Source organism: Apteryx mantelli, chromosome Z (assembly GCF_036417845.1).
Source record: "Apteryx mantelli isolate bAptMan1 chromosome Z, bAptMan1.hap1, whole genome shotgun sequence".
Classification (NCBI taxonomy): domain Eukaryota; kingdom Metazoa; phylum Chordata; class Aves; order Apterygiformes; family Apterygidae; genus Apteryx; species Apteryx mantelli.
In genome coordinates, this window is record NC_090020.1 from 7,536,455 (window position 1) to 7,554,825 (window position 18,371).

The 18,371-nt window shown below is 36.9% G+C and overlaps 1 protein-coding gene across 5 annotated transcripts in view; it reads right to left on the reverse strand.

Annotated features, from left to right (window-relative positions):
* SMARCA2 (SWI/SNF related, matrix associated, actin dependent regulator of chromatin, subfamily a, member 2) overlaps positions 1–18,371 on the reverse strand; it is a 123,926-nt gene that overhangs the window by 77,108 nt on the left and 28,447 nt on the right. For all 5 annotated transcript variants that reach the window (XM_067316534.1, XM_067316531.1, XM_067316533.1 and 2 more), the window contains 6 exons: positions 17,165–17,414; positions 10,257–10,383; positions 8,866–9,039; positions 8,470–8,643; positions 4,428–4,598; positions 541–594 (listed from right to left, as the gene is read on the reverse strand). In XM_067316534.1, coding sequence (XP_067172635.1) covers positions 541–594; positions 4,428–4,598; positions 8,470–8,643; positions 8,866–9,039; positions 10,257–10,383; positions 17,165–17,414 — 950 coding nt within the window. The remainder of the gene's footprint in view (positions 1–540; positions 595–4,427; positions 4,599–8,469; positions 8,644–8,865; positions 9,040–10,256; positions 10,384–17,164; positions 17,415–18,371) is intronic.

Below are 18,371 nucleotides of genomic sequence, written 5' to 3' on the forward strand. Positions count from 1 at the left end.
GCTTCTACTACAAAAAGAAAAAGCTAAGTATTCAAAGAATGACAAAAGAAAATTACTCATTTTCAGTTGCTTCTGAGAAAGAAAGAACATTCAGATGTCTTAAGCCATCAAAACAGTATAGTCTACCCTATACCAGAAAGGTAATTGACATGCAATGTAAACACTCTGTTTTTTAAAAAATGAGAAATTAGAATACACTGTGCTTACAACTATATTTTAAAGAGTAAATTATGAACTACACATGGATAACAAAAAAAAAATTTTACTTTTAAACGTCTGCCAAAGCTGAGAGGGAATTCTCAGTACACTCAGTGACAGATTCAATGTACCTTTGTTTTAGTCTTCAACTCTCTGAAGAGAAACAAGTTAGCACAGATATTGATCTTGATAGGTTTTCTCCTGGTTATGAACAACAAGTCATCTTAAGACATTTATGGTTGTGATTTTTTTTAAAAAAAGCTATGGCAATGACACACATCACTTATAAAAAGCACTAGGAAAAAATTTTTTTTTTAAAAAAGCAACTTGTAAAATTCTCACCTCTCCATCAGGACCAAGACCAGATGCCATTCCTTCTGCATTCTCTTCAGCCTTCTACAACAAATCAAGAAGTGAAAAATATCACAGACAGTTTTTATGTATAAAAAGGGTACTTTATATGATGCAAGCATTTTGAAGCATAAACAAGTTTTCACTCCATGCCTACACAGCCTGAGACAAATGTAGTTAAAGTTGTGGGAGGCTATAGGTAAGCAAGGCAAGCAGAGTCACCACTGCCCACACAAAGCACTTAGTAGTATGAATGGGGTACACACAACACCTATAGCCATGGTGATAAAACTGGGCCTAGAAAGTGACTAGCCTACTGAATTTCTGGGCCAGACTTGGAGACTCAGTTTTCATATTCTGTGGTAGTACAAATATAATAGCAATTAATTTTAATATGATTTACTATTAATTTTCTCTAAATTGTTTTAATTTCAGTTTCTGAGGTCTCACCAAGCATGACAGATTATACATTCATACAGGGGCATTTGAGTTCCTTGCACTATATCTCAATTAATTCCAGACCATAGTTGTTCAAGTTACAAACAAAAAGACCACTGGGGCTCAGTCAACAGGAAGAAACACTACTCAAAATGAGCTAGATTTTTTTTTTTCCCCAGACGCCACTCCCAGTAATAAGCAGTCTCTTTGTCAAATCCTGTCCTACTTTAAAATATCAGGACAATATGAGAATAATGGAATTCTTCATTTGCCTCTGAATTGGAACTTCCCTAATGATTGTGTTGATGAGCAAAAAAGGATAGAAACCACCTACTGCTCCTGCCCAGCACTGGACTTGCAGTACTATAGCATGATTTTATTTTGGTTACAAATGTAAATAGATCAGACTGAAAACAGGAACAATCTTTTAAGTTTCATTTATAGATAAAACAACTTTCAAGTATCATTAATGTGTGTGAAAAATTTAGATAATATAGTTTTAGTTTGTTATTTAAGAAGTATCCTGCAGGAATAGCAGTACTTCTGAATACTAAGATGATTCTTAATATCTGCTTCCGATCAACTCTTGCATCTTTGTCTTTTCCACACAATAGCCCTTCGAATCCATTTTCAAAGGCATGAACTTCAGATGATTGTGCAGCAGTAGACATGGGTCAATTTTACATTTTAAAAAATTTTATCCTTATTTCTTTTACACAAACTTCATTCTTTAGGACACATGCCTAATTATCTTTGTTGAGTTCTTTTCCATTAGCATGAGCAAAAAGGAAAATTCCAGAAAAGCACAGAATATTTGAGAAGCACAATTTTCCTTAGTATACATAAAATAACCTGATGGAGAAGCTTATAAACACTATAGTATGCTACACAGATATCATAGATGCTACTCTATGCAAGAATAGCTGGTGCTCAGTCAAGAACATCATCAATATGAGCTAGAAGGCTGCTTGCTTCAGCATTCCTGGGCAATAAGTACATCTGCTGACGGAGAAAGGAACTGTGCCAGAACTAGAGAGCTTATGCAAACAGACAGGCAGAGTAACTCAGGACAGCACAGATCTGGCCTCAGCTGAACAGCCTACATTGAGGATAGTTTTTGCCTAGAAGACCAACAAGTTAGACCGCGGCCCATTCCCTTGCAGATGAGAATGATCTCTAATACAATAGGAGTTTTACAACTACAATCAATAGAAAAATGTTTAAAAATCAAACACAGCACCACAAATAAGCATTAAGGCTCAGTGGTGTTCACTACGCAATGATCAGTTGCTGCTGCGTGAGCATAAACATTTACAACCTATAGCCAACAAGAATTTTGGAAAGTAGAAAACATACTTTAAAAAGGAGGTAAATATAAATAATGGCAGATTTTATTACACTAGTGTTTCAGGCAATGTAAAGATTTCTTAAATGCATGAGAGAATATTAGTTTTATAAAAGCAGGAGCCTAGAATTTCTTGATGCTTAGTAAAATGACAAGAAAATCTCTTAAAAGGTGAAAGGTTGCACAGCAAGTTAAACTGGCCTATCAGCTGAAAACTTTATCTGGTGTATTTTTTTCCATTCATGAGTGCTACAAAGATGTGGGAGACTAGTTGAACAGGAGGCTGGAGACACAACTGCAGGCATGTGAAGATAATATAAGAGGGGAAAATCCACCACCAAGATTCCCCAAACTTGATCCAAAAGCAAAAATTGACTCTTCTAAAATTCTGTTCTTCTAAGAACATAGGGTTCACTTGTTAATTACATAACATAAGCCCGGTAAAGAAGAGAAATACTTCTTCATCCTTCACTTCCCCATTGCCCTTTCTGGGAGAAAATCCTATGAGCTCTCTTCTCTCACTTCTCTTTAAGAATGAGACACATAACTACATTTTTTAGTAGATTAAACTGAACTTTATATGGATTACAGAGCATAAAAGAGTAAGTATCCAAAGTGTATGACTAGGAAGACAGACACAGTGGCCACCTCCTTAAGTGAGTGCTGCAGCCATACAACAACTAATTTATAAAATTATAAAAAACACCACCACCACCACCACACATTGATCAATATTTGTGTGCACTCTTATCTCCCTAACAGGGCAAAAATCGCTTGGGCAGAAAGAAGTAGAAATCAACAGGCTGCAGATGATCAAGATAAGGTTCAGAATTTTTTCCTCCTAATATTCCTTTAGGTTTTAGGCTGGGAAGAGTATGTATCACTGGATATTAATGGGGCATATTTGCCTCTTACTTCAGTGACAGAAAATTATGTATTTATTGACATTTTCAGAAGATACTCTATTCCTCATACATTCTTCAGCAAAATTGATAAAGAGATAGGTCCATATCATAGAGAGTAATCAGCAGATTGTCAAGGAAAACACACATTTTATTATAGCAGTGTATTTACTGCACATGCTGTCTCATTAAGGATTGTCTCTACTGCCAAGTACACTAAAATCAGATTTGTTCTTAATAATACAGGTCAAAAACATTGTTTAAGTTATATCTTAACATTGGAGGCAGTGGACTGTTTCTGTGCTAAGAACATACTCTCAACAAAAGGTACAGAAGTCTCAGAGATGGATGTGGGGAAAAGGGAATTTTTTGGGTCATTCATCCTCAAAATGATCAGTCTTTTATATGCTGTTATTTATTACCACACCTATAGTGCTGCTTGTAAACAATGTAGACATGATTTCATACCACACAAACTACAGATGGAAATGGATTATAAAAATCCTCTTATCCATCCTCCTACACATGGAAGATACTCAGGGGTCACAAAAATGACAAATCATTACTTAATTACCACTTCATACATAGAAGTTGTTTTTCATAAGGCAGTTCAGTTTTCACAATCAGTCTCTCTGACACAGTAAATAATTTCATATAAACAAAGATAATTTTCAAAAGCTTCAAATTAAATGTAAGAATGCACACAACAATCAATGCTACATGAAGAATATCCATATATTAAAAATAAACCTATCCAAGTTCTTTATTGATAGCTGTTTCCAGTTCTCCCACAAAATGGACTGAACTGAGTTTCAAATCTGGAGGTCTAAACAAGCTACCCTGTATTTACCAACAGCATAAACCAGATCACATCATCTTCTTGATACAATGTATTTTGGAGCCATATACTTTATTTCTAATTTACATGTCTAGCACATTTTTGCCTGTGGAAAGTTTATCAGCAAATGAAATGTTAACAGTCTACAATTTTCTATTCCCAACTCCTTCTTGTCCTCTTTGAAATTAATGTTAGCAGATTTCTTAGCAATTTCAGTGGAGGAAGGCGATTTCACCTAGTGTTAAGAATGTGGCATTCTGATATCTGTAAGACAACTGCAGATCACTATATTTACCAAAGTTAAAATCAGATTTGTAGGCGAGACAGGCTAGAATTGTCAGCTGTAACTACTTGCCTTCTTTCTCCTCCTCCTCTTCTTCTTTTCTTTGGCTGCTTGTGCCTGTTTGTGCTCCCATACCAGATTAGTCAGGTTAGCCACATACTCATCTGTTTGCTGCAATAGGTAGGCCAGGCGTCTGTCTTTCTTTTGGTCAATCAGCTTACGGTAGCCTTCTTCATCTTCAGCCTAGCAATACAAAACAAACATCAGCTATGATAGAAATACTTCTGAAGAAACACCTAAAACTCCTGTCTCAACAACCGTATGTCACCTTAGTTGGGATGTTATGATCTGTGTGGGAAGAAAAATAAATTGGCAAAAAACTGTTTGGAAGATCAGTCCCAGGAGGTCGTACAGCTGTGTTACTGGGTTGTACTCTATCTGGAGGCCAAAAACAAGTGGGGTACCACAGGGACCTGTCCTGTTTAACATCTCTCTCAGTGACCCAGAAGGAAGGGATGAAGAGCACTCTTGTCAAGTCTGCAGATGATACAAACTGGGGAGAACAGTTGATTTGCTCAAGGGTATGGCTGCCATTCAGAAAGACCTGGACAGGCAGGTCAACTGAGCCAACAGGAACCTGATGAAATTCTGCAAAGACAAACACAGAGTCCTGGAAAAGAAGAGTCTTTGGCTACGATACAGGCTGGTGAAATCTTCAGCTCAAAAAGCAGTTGGGGGCCCATTTAGGCTAAATGTGAACCAGCAGTGTGCTCAGCAGTTGCCCAACAGTTTTGGGGCCCTCTAACACAGAAAAGACATCAATAAACTGCAGTGAGTTCAGTGGAAGGCCACCAAGATGGTTAGGGGCTGAAGCACAAGTCCTGTGAACAAATCCTGAAGGATCTCTGCTTATTAAGCCCCCAAAAGAGGGAGCTTTGTGGAGACCTAACAACAGTCCCCCAGTAGGTATATGGAGGTTATTGAGAAAACAGAGCCAGGTTCTCCACAGCGGTGCTTTGCACGACAATGAGACAACAGGTGCAAACTGAAGCAACAGAGGCTCAGACTTGATATCAGAAGCTTTTCTCCAGACAAGCAGTGAAACAGGGGCCCATGGAAGCTATGCTGTTTCTGTGGTTGGAGGTTTTCAAGATCCAAATGAACAAAAACCTTGAGCAACCTGGTCTGTCCTCATTACTGATTCTGCTTTGGGCAGGAGGCTGGACTAGGGACCCGAGTGCCCTGGCAGCCTGAGCGACTCTGGGATTCAGGGATTCTATGATTCTGAGTATCTCCTACTCTCATGGACTGATGATGGGAAATTCTACAACAGTTATGGCAGGGAATGAAAAAAATATATATAACAGCACATCGGACAGGTTACAATGCTGGGAAACAGATGTACTTGGTAAGTCTCCTACAGAGATGATTTTTCAATGACATAAAGTGCATTTAAGTCCATACCCAGAGAACAATTATGAGAGCTGGATGCCGAACCTGCAGTCAGTCCTCTTTCCAGTATGAGCAACAATCTTCTTCTTCTAGGTGTTAGAAGGAAATTTTATTTTGGGCAGTTTATCTATCATCTGTCTACTCTGCTGTTATTTCATCTTTGATACAGGCTACTATCAGAGACAGGATTCACCAGACCAGCTGCATCTGAGTCATTCTGGTAACCCCTGTATTCTTATGACACCGCACAAGTGTGTTGTTAGGGGTAAGACATACTGTGATATATTATTTGTGGTGCCATAAAGATATAATTCATTCTTTGAGCATGTCAGGAAAATATAATGAAAGCATCACAGATGCCATTGACAATTTTGGCCAAAACAACCTGAAAAACAAATTAACAATCAAGGAAGTACACATGCCTTATAAAAAGAAATATGAGTAAGAAAGACATTTAAAGACATTTACTTTCAAAAAGACAGCACACCGGAAGATACAAACTGCCTTTCTGGAGACATACCAGAACCACACTAAACTGGCAAGAGCTGCTAGCAATTGCTAGCTACTAGCAATTCAGCTAGTAAAATTCAGTTTGTAAAATTCAATTATAATGCTTAAGACATCAGAACTACGATGCTCAAAAAGTAAGCTTTTATAACTATTATTACTGAACACAGAATCATTGTAAACTAGCCAAGGTACTTCCCTTTAAACATTCTAGCTTGTCCTGACAGTATTTTTTTAAAGCATACCAATTAAGGTTCTTGCATGCAATACATACTAGTATTAATGAGCTGTGACACAATCACCATTTCTAATCCTAGTCAGTGAAGGACAACCTGTATAATGAATTAAATGCTGCTGAAAAGATAAATACGCCAAGAGAGTTTTAGACATAGCACATTTTCCTAAACCAGGCCAAGTGTCTGAGCAGAGATGTTTTAAAAATCTCTAGTATATACCTCTAAATTAAAAACATATCACAATTGGACTGAAATTAAATAAAATTTAATGGCAAAATAATCCCACTAGCATAACATGTACAATTTGTTTTTGCAGAAGAATTTAACTGAGCATTTTGGGCAAGTACTTCTGACTGCAAAACCCCAAACTAAAAATGACTATGAAGTGCTGTGTCTGTGCTTAAGAGCTTAGTCACAGGCCCTGGTTAGGAGGTTTTAGAAGGAAGCACTGGTAACAGTATTCTGCACCATTTCTGGACGTGCAAACCCACATCAAATTTCTTAGCTGTGGACACCTTTATCACGGATTATATCAAATATTTTGGAGTGACTTAAGCTCATTAACTTCACAGTCCACAACAATATTCTTTAAAAAAATCAAGATTATCTTTTTTTGCTTGTTTGTTTTTTAAACAGCTCTTTTCTCTAACAATTCATTGTAACAGCTTGAGCAGATAGAGTGCTGACAACTACTTCTAATTATGAAAAAGCTTTATAATACAGATTAGTATATAACCTTGAAAAAGGCCCTAGGGTCTAAACGTTTGTTTTTCTCTTATGCAAGTCTTTCATTTACATTTCATATGCATTTCTAAACTTCTAGTCATTTTAAAATTTAGTCACTTCCATATTTTGTTTTGCAATTCTTTAAACCAAGCTGTTCAGTCCTTATACATGGTGGGAGTAGATCTGGACAAGGATTGAAGTTTTGTGCCCCAGCTGCACCCACCTTGTATTCTTGATTGTTTTTCACTAGTACTGTGTTTCAGAGAAAATACATTAACTGCCAATCAATTCTATTTTGGTGTAAGTAAAATGCTGACTGAGGATCTCAATCTTTCCTGTGACCTACTGTTTGTAGATTTCAAACATTGAAATAAAAAAAAAAAGCGTTAAAAAGAGCTAACCAACCTCTTACAGAAATTTTTCCAACCATTGCTGCTAACACAGTTGTACATACAAATTCCTCTGTCTACACTCAAAATTCTAAAACTATTTTAACTCCAGAAATGTTGGCAGTGCACTGATCAGTTCCACAACGTCCTTAAAAGACGTGGTTGTATACAAAACCATTATGTTCTGTCTTAAGAGGGATACATCTGACATTGTGCAGGTGCAAGGAAGGGAAAAATATGAAGTAACAGCAGCAAGGAGTGGCATTAAGGGGTAGAGCTGACTGCCATTAATTCCCAAGCCAAATGCATTTACTGCTGTTGGTTATGTGTGCTTGCATGTGAAATCAGTTTTATGTAAAGCCTGCTGAGTAATGCCATTAACAAGTTGATCACATGCAGTCTTCAGAACTACAAAACCTAGAAGTAAAATACAGTATTTGTACGATGAACAAATATCCCTACATTTTTGTAAAAATGTTAATATATGAAGTTAAAGAGATTAAGTGGTGTTATGCAAAAATGGCTGTGATAAGTTTTTAAGCTGGTAGATAAAACAACTATCCTCTTATCACAAAACTTGTAAAAAGAAGCAGCTACGGCCTAAAGTGAATGCTGTCACATTCACTACCAACATCAGAAATACAGACATCCGAACTGCAGCAATTTTAGATTTACACTTTTGGGTTGCAGAGGCTTTACTCAGCGAAGAAAACACACAGGCATCTGAAAGTATATACAAGACATTAAAAGGATATGGTATGTGATTTTAGCTAAAATAGACATACCCCTCCCTCCACTCCTTACCATCAGTCTTCTCATTCTTTCTTTCTCAATTCTCTCTGTTTCCTTCTTCTGCTCACGCTCAGTGTTGGCATGCCAAGTTGCCACAGCTTTAGAAAGCTTCTGAATTTTCCCAGCCACTGACCGATGGTACTCTTTAAAATCTTTAGCATGCTGTAATATGCTGTTCAGGTATTCCTAGAAAAATAAAACAAACTAGTGCAGACACTTGACAAAGGACAGGATTTGAGACCAGGAGCACCCAACTTCAAATCTTAGAGTGTTCTGATTGCTTATGTGATTTGGGATTTTTTGTACCTTAGAAACTCCAAAGGTGATAAAACATATAACATTGAAGACCAGCACAGCAAAGCCAGGCACATTTCTGTGACTGGGCAAACAGACAATAAGTTAGAATACCTGATGCTTCTGTCTACGCTTTCTCTCCTGTTCTATCTTCTGCTGTTTCTCAAGCTTTTCTGTCATACGGGCCTCCCTCAGAGTCTGGCGCTTGCTTCGCTTGTAAGCTTTGGAGTTCAGTGCTGTCTCCAGTGTTGTGTCACGACGCATGCAGGCTACTACCTCTTGTCTTAGCTACAAGTGAGAAAAAAAACACTTAGAAAGAATTAATACATGGAAGAACACCTTTAATCATTAATATGATACAGTAAAACGATAACAGTCCAAAAGATGTCCTAGTCTCCTTTTCCCATTCCATTGCAGTTCTGAAAATAGGTATTCCACAGCTTCACTGTTGCAGCAGATAGGTCTGCCTCCCCAAGTAAATCTTAAGTCTCCATAGGATGGCCAATCACTGCAGGTACATCATGTCTTCTTTCCTCACAAGATACTGATGAAAATGACTGTTCTGCTGAAATGCAAGGGGCTAGCCAAGATGTTACACCATCCAGATAAAGCATGAATGAACAAAAAATACAACATACTTTCCTAGAGCTGGTGCTGAACACAGCTGACAACTGTTTTCATTGTCAGCTGCACAAGAGACAGCAGGAAGTAGGAAATGGTAAAGACTTGAACAGTATAACTACAGTCCCAGTAATGCAGCAGGGGAACCTGCTGCTTTTCATCTGACCTCTGAGAAAACCTCAGTACAAAGGAGTGCCAGGGCAGTGGAAAGGAAGACTCAGACAGCATGGTACAACTGATGACTAAGACTTCTGTCAGGATCTATTTTTGCTTGACCTGCCAAATCACATCTTTGCTCTTCCAGATTAGCTAGGAAAGCCAATGGCAAGGGGCCTGTAAGTGTCTGGCACTGTGTTTCCCTTTCTGAAATTCATACATTTATACATACACCCAAGATATATCTTAGACATGATCCTGTTAAGCCTAATTTTCAAAATCTGTGTGCCACAGTGGAAATTCTGAAAGCAGATCACACAGAAATAAGGCAAGCAACAACAGCATACAACTCCTCCAAAACAAGAGGACCCATGACAAATATGAAGAATGTCCAGAAAGGTGTATATTGTCATTTATGTTGAAAATTGGCTTGCAGCCTGTCCTGCTGTTCTCTTTGTGTTATTGCTATTATCTGTATGAAATACACAATTCTAGGATTACACCTGATACTGGAGGATAAAGCAGGAGAGAGAGAGAACACTTAGACATTTCCAATAAATAAACAAAATGAAGACTAAGTTAAACAGTGAGTTCTGTAAAATACTTATCATCAAGTTTGCTCTCATGCAAAAATCTCCTGGTTAGGCTCAGTGCTGTGCTTTCTTGCCAATTCATCCTATGATAATCATATTTGGCAATAAGAACTTCCCTAGAGCAAAAGGCATTACCTGGCGCTGGAAATTCAGTAACCTAAGTGCTTTCAACTCCACTGTAGCTTTGGTTCGCAGATCAGGAGGCAAAGAGCCAGGCAAGTTCTCTAGTTCCTGGATTCTGTGAGCAATTCGAGCTTGAAGCCTGAATAAACACAGGATCAGAAAAGATACCAGGAGAAATTTGTGAGACATTATCAAACTTACACAGTAAAAATAGTCAATTTATCTCAGCTATTTGACTTTCACTACTTATTTCTGAACTAATAGGCTTTTGCAGAGATGGAGACAAAATTAGGTGTCCTTTCCCATTTAGAGAATAAATTGCCAAATAATGAAAACTCTCCTCTGCCCCTATTTGAATTTTGGCTAAAAGTATATGTAAAAAGCGAGTTGGGAATTTTATACAATAGAATTCTGGTTTTAGGCTTCTTTGATGAGTACTATTTTATGCGCAGTGTAGTCAGTCACCAAGCACAAATGGAACTTTCTTACATAGCAAATCCTTTCCCTCTTAACACAGAATACTTGCCTATTTTATTGACAAATTTGTTAGCACTTACATAGCCATTAAACTGTAAATCAGATCTACTTCACTCTTCCTTTACAGAATCCTTAACCAAATCCATTCAAATTCAAGAGTAACGCACAAGCCAGAAAGAACTTGTTTTAGTTTTCACATTGAAAACCAAGATCATAGAGCTAAAAGTTACATAGTTTTTGTAAGCATTTTTAATTTACAAATAAGTATTTTTGTGAACTGCAAATTTTGCTAAGACATTACAACGACAGATCCCCAAATTTTAAGTTATCTAAATGCTGCATGCAAGTTCAACTGAATCAGTCTCCTCCATTTTTCAAATGCTTTAAAAAATAAGAGGGGCGGGGGGGAAGAGTCCTCTCGTTCCCCAAGTTAAAAACCTAAAGGCACAAGAATGGGAAGACAGCTAATCTCCCTACACTGTAGATGACTCACAAAGTCTCCATTTTTACTTTCACAGAGCATAGAACATCAGATCTTGTTAGGAGCAGGTGTCTGCTGCTGTTCTCCTGCAGTAAGAACTTTGGAACTAGCCTGAAGGCAGAAGGAAAACAGTTTCCACTGGGCTTCTTTGCATACAGTGATCATTCATCCTCCATATTTCCCCAGCCCTTTCTCTTGCACATCACACAAAAGCATTAACATGCCAGCCCTGCAGCTGAAAGGTAGATCACAGATCAGACACACTGGCTGAACCTGGTGAGTCAGAGCAAGAGACAGCACCACACAATCTGCTGAGTGTGCAGAGAGAGTAACAAATACAAAGACTTGTTTCTCATAGTGGTACTCATGCTCAAAGAAGCCCCAATAAAAGGCACATTTTCTGTGACCACAGCACACTGCCAGAACCGCCATGCGCAGCAGATAGAGATGCCATGGTGAGGCAATAAATACACAAGTCTGTGTCTGAAAACACAAGTTCTAATCCACACATGCAGACACACAAATAAATTCCTGCTGGAAATCTGAATACAAGAATTTAATGGCTTGAACCAATTCACTTCTACACAGACAAGTTCACAGTCAAACTTATTTACCTCTATTCCACCACAGCAGAAGAGAGGCAAGAAATCCACTACTTGCATAACAGAATATTAAGAAATTCTGATAAATAACTTGCTAACAAATCAAAATATTAGTAGCCCTCAGTAACTATATGCATAATAATTCACGTATCATCTAAATGTCAACCGGAATTGCTTGTGAAGTTGCATACAATATCTGGTCTGTAACAGTACTCCTTCTAAAAACTCTACAACTATTCATTTTGTGTCTTCCTGAAAGACTTCTGAAGTTCCTGAAACAGCAAAAAGGATGTAATACTGCATAACTGCAGAAGACTCATTTAGTGTCCTCAAGAGAACAGAAAGAGTTCTACTGAAAGCTACAGATATTTGGCCAGGTCCAGAGGAGTTCACAATTCCTACAGGAAAATTATTTGTTCATAAAATGACATAGGCACATTTTGCTCCTTCAAGGAGCTGTATTATACTAAAAAAAATAAAAATTAAAATTAAAAAAAAAATCCCCATTTTGTACAATTCCACCTGTAACTGGACTGCCCAGTGACCGAGATCCTAGTGCAACTAGAGATGTAAAATCCCTGAGAAATCTTGTGATTCCCTTGGAGATTAGATTTACTATCATACATCCATACAAAAAAAGTAACTCTGATGTACAAAGAGAATACTGCTCTAAATTGTAAATGGGTGCTCTGCCTGTTGCTTTTTCACACATTGATGTAATCACAGATCACAGATATGATTTGTTTATCTATATCACTCCCCAAATAGCTCTGATGCTTCTTCTAAGTGATCCAACTACAAAACAGATAAGGTCAAATCCTGGTTTTAGTGAAGTTAACGAAATGTTTGTGAGGGGAGCAGTCACAACTTTTCCAAACTTCTCTTTTGAACTGTGGACTTAAGGCAGCTGAATACAGAACATATTTTTAGTTTATAATTTTTTTTTTTTAATGGGCATTGAATGTTCCTTCTTGCACTATAGGATGAGCATAAGAAATTTATCTTCCTTCCCCTACTGCTGCTTATTGCTTTGGATAACTAAATGGATGACCCACTCTGCTAGTATAACTCTGGGTATAAAATAGGCGGAAGTGCCTCTTAAAAAAGTCTGCACTGTAAAAATTACAACAAAAGCCAAAGTTGGGCTGGGGTTTACATTGCTGTCATCTAAATTATCAACAAAAATCCAAATATATCATATTTTTGAGATACAACTAAATATAATGCAAGCTTATACAGCGTACTGTCATGTCCCATCTTCACACTGAACAGCTCATCTCTCCTTATATAAGAAACTCTTCACACTGCTAATCAATCTCTTTGTTGTTCTCAGTCCAGGTCTGTAGAGCAGTTGACCAGAAATGAATGCATGTAAAATTGTACTATTAAATTATAAAACAGCTTAGCATTTCCGGGACCATTTTTCTTCCATTTTTTTTCCTCCATATGTTGAAACAATTGCAAAAACGTAGGTTTTCACAGAGCTACACAATTCACTTAAATTCTTTGATGGGTGATTACATTCCATTCATAATCCAGCCATAAGAAAGAAGCAGAAAGATAACAGTATTTGTAAATCAGTATAGATATTACCTCAGTAATCTCTCACAAAAACTCCAGTACTTCCTTAACATAAATCCGGGTTAAAACTGTTTTAATACTAATGAAAATCTAGAACATATATATGAAAAGAACAAGAAATGGCAGCCAGATGGCTCACACATAAAATTACAAAAAAATAGTAACAGATTTGGCAGTTTTATTTCAGACTTTCCCAGAACTATTAATTATATTTTCTTGAGTAGTAATAGGATTTTTAAAAGAATTTCATGACAGACATCTCACCTCACGTGAATGCAATACTTAAGGCATTTTAAAACTATAGTCACTTTCTAATCTTTAAAGAGAATGATAATAACTTGTTGGACTATTCTTAACTTCACGGAAAGATACTAATAGCTATTACGTAAATCACAACAGAATCCAAGGAAAAAAGTTTTCTAGATGCCTTTTACAAACACCTGAAGGATATAATCCAACCCTGTTTAAAGAATACATTTAATTAATCTCTGCAGTTCAGCAATTTATCTTCACCCATGCAGAAAGTGGCCAGCACATTTACAGCTAAAGACATAGATCCTTTTGCAAAATAATCTACACGCACCTTCTCTTTAACTTGGGTCAACTACATAGGTAACACTTGCATATTTAAACTTTTATGGAACGGATACCATGCAGCAAGCAATGAACCTATATGAAAGGAGACTTTTCAGATAACAAAAAGAAACCACTGACATTCTACAGAATACTGTTAACTGATTTTTTTTTTTTTTTAATTAGTGCTGAGAAGGCGGAAAAAAATCTTCCCACATAATGGAATGACTTTAAATTACACTGCACATTATTAGATTTTGGAAACTTATTAAGATTAAAAAGCAGTACTTTATTTTCAAGAAAGTGTTAAGGAAAGTTTTATAAAAGTAAAATGGTATGAGTTTATCACTTTGGCCAGATTTCAAAGAGCACAGCAAGTTTAACAGTTCTTCACATATAAATAATTTAAACTTCTTAAAGAAGGAAAAATTTTAAGTATATAACTTTTTTTCACCCACCTTTAGTCACATAAGGATTAACAACAATTAGCATATAATCCCACCTCAGAGCAACATATGCTGCAAAAAGCTGCTAGGCACAACCATGTGAATTTGACAGCAACATTAACTCTCAGTTTTCTTTCTCTGTGTTAATTTATTCCAAAGCCCTTTTTACAATAAGAGCAAGGCTTTTCCAGGAGGAAAAGTAGTCTACTGATGTATCATCAGATTCAAAGTTTTTTCAGAGCATGCCATATGTTAATAGGTTTGTTACTGCTTATTCATATGTAGTGATCTATTTAACACATGGTTAATGGATAAGAATGCTACACCATACCTTTACGTGCCTATTTGATCAACTATCAGACAAACTATACACACTTCCTTGTTACCAGGAAGTTAAGGAAAAAGGAACTGCTGTCACTGGGAAAAAAAAAAAAAAAAGTAATTTCTTTAGCATAACAGCAAAAACTAAAGTATTTCATGTTTACGATACAGTCCTGTGTGTAATTAAGACATGCCCTAATATACAAACTATGTAAGTGATCCATAAAAAAATGGAAGTGTAGAGCAGGATCTATTTTCCTCCAAGTCAACTATTAACCACTTAAGAGTAATGGCCATCAAGCAACTTCTTATTGTGCAGCAGATAAATTAGCAGTAACTGAATGTAAGACAGGGTCCCCAATAGTGTGCTTCACATCTTTAGTCAAGAAACATCATGCTCAAAGACACAGAGTAAACATAGCTTGTCATTTGCAAAAATTCCTAACTCGATCAGATTTCCTACAATGAGGGGGTTTACAAACATTTTACGTTTTGGGTCTGTATGTTTGAATTGGGGAACTGTTAAATAGCTATGTGATACTTCTGTCTTTTCATGAAGAGGTCAATAATTCAGTCAGTTTTCTGAGTATTTCATAGTATAATGCTCTCTTTTATTAATAAAAGTTAACTACTGACAGAACTTAAGAGACAACTGTTTTATAAAGCTATTGCTAACTTCACAGATTTATCAGGATGCAAATGTTTTTGCTAATTTTCTTCTATTACCATTTTACTAGGAAATGGTGAATACTTCAAATTGCTATATTAAACCTACTTATACTAAAGCTAAGTCTAGTACCATCCAAAGCATAAGAACTGTTAAACTGCTTTTTTCAATGCTTTTCTTTGATGTTACTTACACTTTTAAATAATGAAAAGACCTTCAGAATTTCTAAGCATTCTGGCATCCAAAACAAACCCAAATTCCAGCAAAGTTCAACACTAAGGATTAGCCTCCTGTTACAGAATCCCTATCAAACGTCCACCTCATTTATTCTGCCAGGAAGATCAGGCTATTTAGAACTTATATATGCTGTAACTGCAATGAGTTCTATACATTAGTATATGTACCACAGTTATTTTATTCCACCCTTCACTTCCATCCATTTATGCACACTAGATCATAATAATTTGGCACAAACAGTGTGTGGAGCAGATAGAGGTTAACGGATGCAGAAAAGGTTATGCTATACTGGCCACATGATTCCTGACTCAGGTTAATGCTATATAATCCTTCCACTCAGAGCACCAGTGAAACCATATTATAGTGTGTCCCACAAGTTTTCTGAAAAAGCTGTTAGATCACAATGATTGCTCACACTGGAACAGCTTTGGCCGTTCAGCCCTACGTAAAAACATTGAAACTGACAAAATGACCACAACCATATGCCATGAAATCACTTAAGCATGATCTGACACAAGTGCAAGAGCTTTTCTTGGATCAAGGCCTGAACTCTAGACATGGCACTAGATCCTAAAACACTTCATATCCTACCAAAGTCCATACCACTTACATTCCCTACTGCATCTGAAAAGCAAGAACACTTTCATGAAGAAAAAAATCATTAAATCCTGTCTTCAGTGTCTTCACTATCTCTTTTGGCTACTTTTCCCTTACAAACTCATTGTTTTAGTAACTGGAAGATGCATCATCATTCCAAACCAAGTAAATATGCTATGCGCAGTCTCCTTCCTCCCCAATAATAGTGTCTAGAAACATATCTTAGGTGCAAGTCAAGTTCCTTCACACCTGTAGCTTCTCAAGGACAATTGTGTAATAGTCCTGTTGATGGGAGAGGACAAGAGCAGTTTTACTGATAACCTCAGAAAAGCATAAGGAATGTTATCCCCTGTATGTTGTTATGAATATAATTCATCATCTTTTAATTAGGACACTAAGGGTGAAACTTTTAAAGATCATACTTCCTGGTAACCTTTCTTTTAATCTTGGCCTTGACCTCATTAACATTCTCTATTCTTTAGTAGTCCAGCCAACCAGTGATCATTATAATCATTTGGTTTTCCTCAGCCACTAGCACATCAGTCTTTTGACTTCCACTCTTCCCTTCTGACTTCCTTTTGAGTTAATAATTTTGAAAGGTTTCTGCACTAAAGTGGTTTCCATGTAGATCAAAAGGATTTTGGTTTCCTAATTTTTACTTTTTGCAGCTGTCCAAGTAATACACTAATCCAGCAAAATCTTTCAACCCGTTTTAAACTTAAGCCTGTCTGCAATGATACTGCCAATATGCTTTGCTAGTTCATAACTTGGTCTGGAATTAAATCACAGTTTAGAGCTTGATGTTTCTGTTCTTCTTTTTGACATGGTCTCTCTCTGGAAACTCTGTTTAAACTTTGGCCACTACAGTATGATATTTGATTGGATAAAGTAAAAAGTAACAATGCATAAATATTTGAACCCTTTTATTTTGCTTTTACCTATATTCACGTTCTTGGAGTATTTCAACAGGATCCAGTCCCTGTGGCTTCTGGATAGGGCTGATACGATTCTGTTTTTGCTGCAGCTGAACAATGGGTGAAGGCTGGCCAGGCGGTGGCTGTGGTACAGAAGGCCCAGGCATGGCAGCAGCAGGCTGGGCAGCAGCGGGGGCAGGAGAAGGCCTCCCACTAGGGGGTGGTGCAGCAAGCTTTTGTGGTGCACTGGAAACACTCATATCCGGGGCTTGGCCTGGATCAGAAAAACAATACTTATTTCATAACATGAAATATAAAACACAATAAGAAATTCAAGGTGGCTTTTCAAGACAGAACGTGAAGCTAAGACAAACATCCAAAATTACCAGAAAAAGAAAATAAAAAAAACACACTGAGATAGACTTCACTATTAAAAAACATACTAAAATAGACAGTGCAGGAAGTCGTCCAAAGAAAGTAAAAGCACCTGAAACTTTATAAGGAATGCCATTTTTTTTCAATTCTCACTAGCTTTCTATGAAGTCTATCATTAAAAGAAGTAGAACAGCTCTAGAACTTATTTCATGTAAGTGCAAGATATAATTCTGCCTCATTCGTTGTCGTTGCACCACTTAAAATATCTATAATCACAACCTGACTACAAACATGAATATCTCTGCTTCCAGAGCTCTGTGAGAACCAGACAGCCATATCAAAATTCTTACAACTGTACTTAAAAGTACCTGTCAAATATAAATAGCCTCTTTTTTGCCCCCAACTCCCAACTAATTGTATTTAAATGTTTCAAATACCAGGCATTTGATTACTTTTGTATCTTGCAAGATTCTAATCATTTTGAAAATAAATTATCTCCTCAGTTAACATGAATACAGCATCTGCCAGTTATAGATACGAAGGGTCACAGATTTCAGTATGCCAACAAGTCAACAAGACACCCATGCATACAGATGTGGAGGAAAACTGACATGGAGAACAAAAGACATTGCAACATAAAGCTATCATTTAATTGTCTGAGGAGTCATAATAGCTCAATATTAGGAAAAACAACCACAAAGTATGCCTGCAATCTCGTCAACAACTTTACTTCAAATCCAACATCCTGAAATCTAGATCTAAAGATTCCTGGTGGTCAGAGACCACCATTCGTCATTCACACATCTGCATTGAACTACAAAAAAGGAACCATAAGCTCAAGCTTTGAATTCTGTGT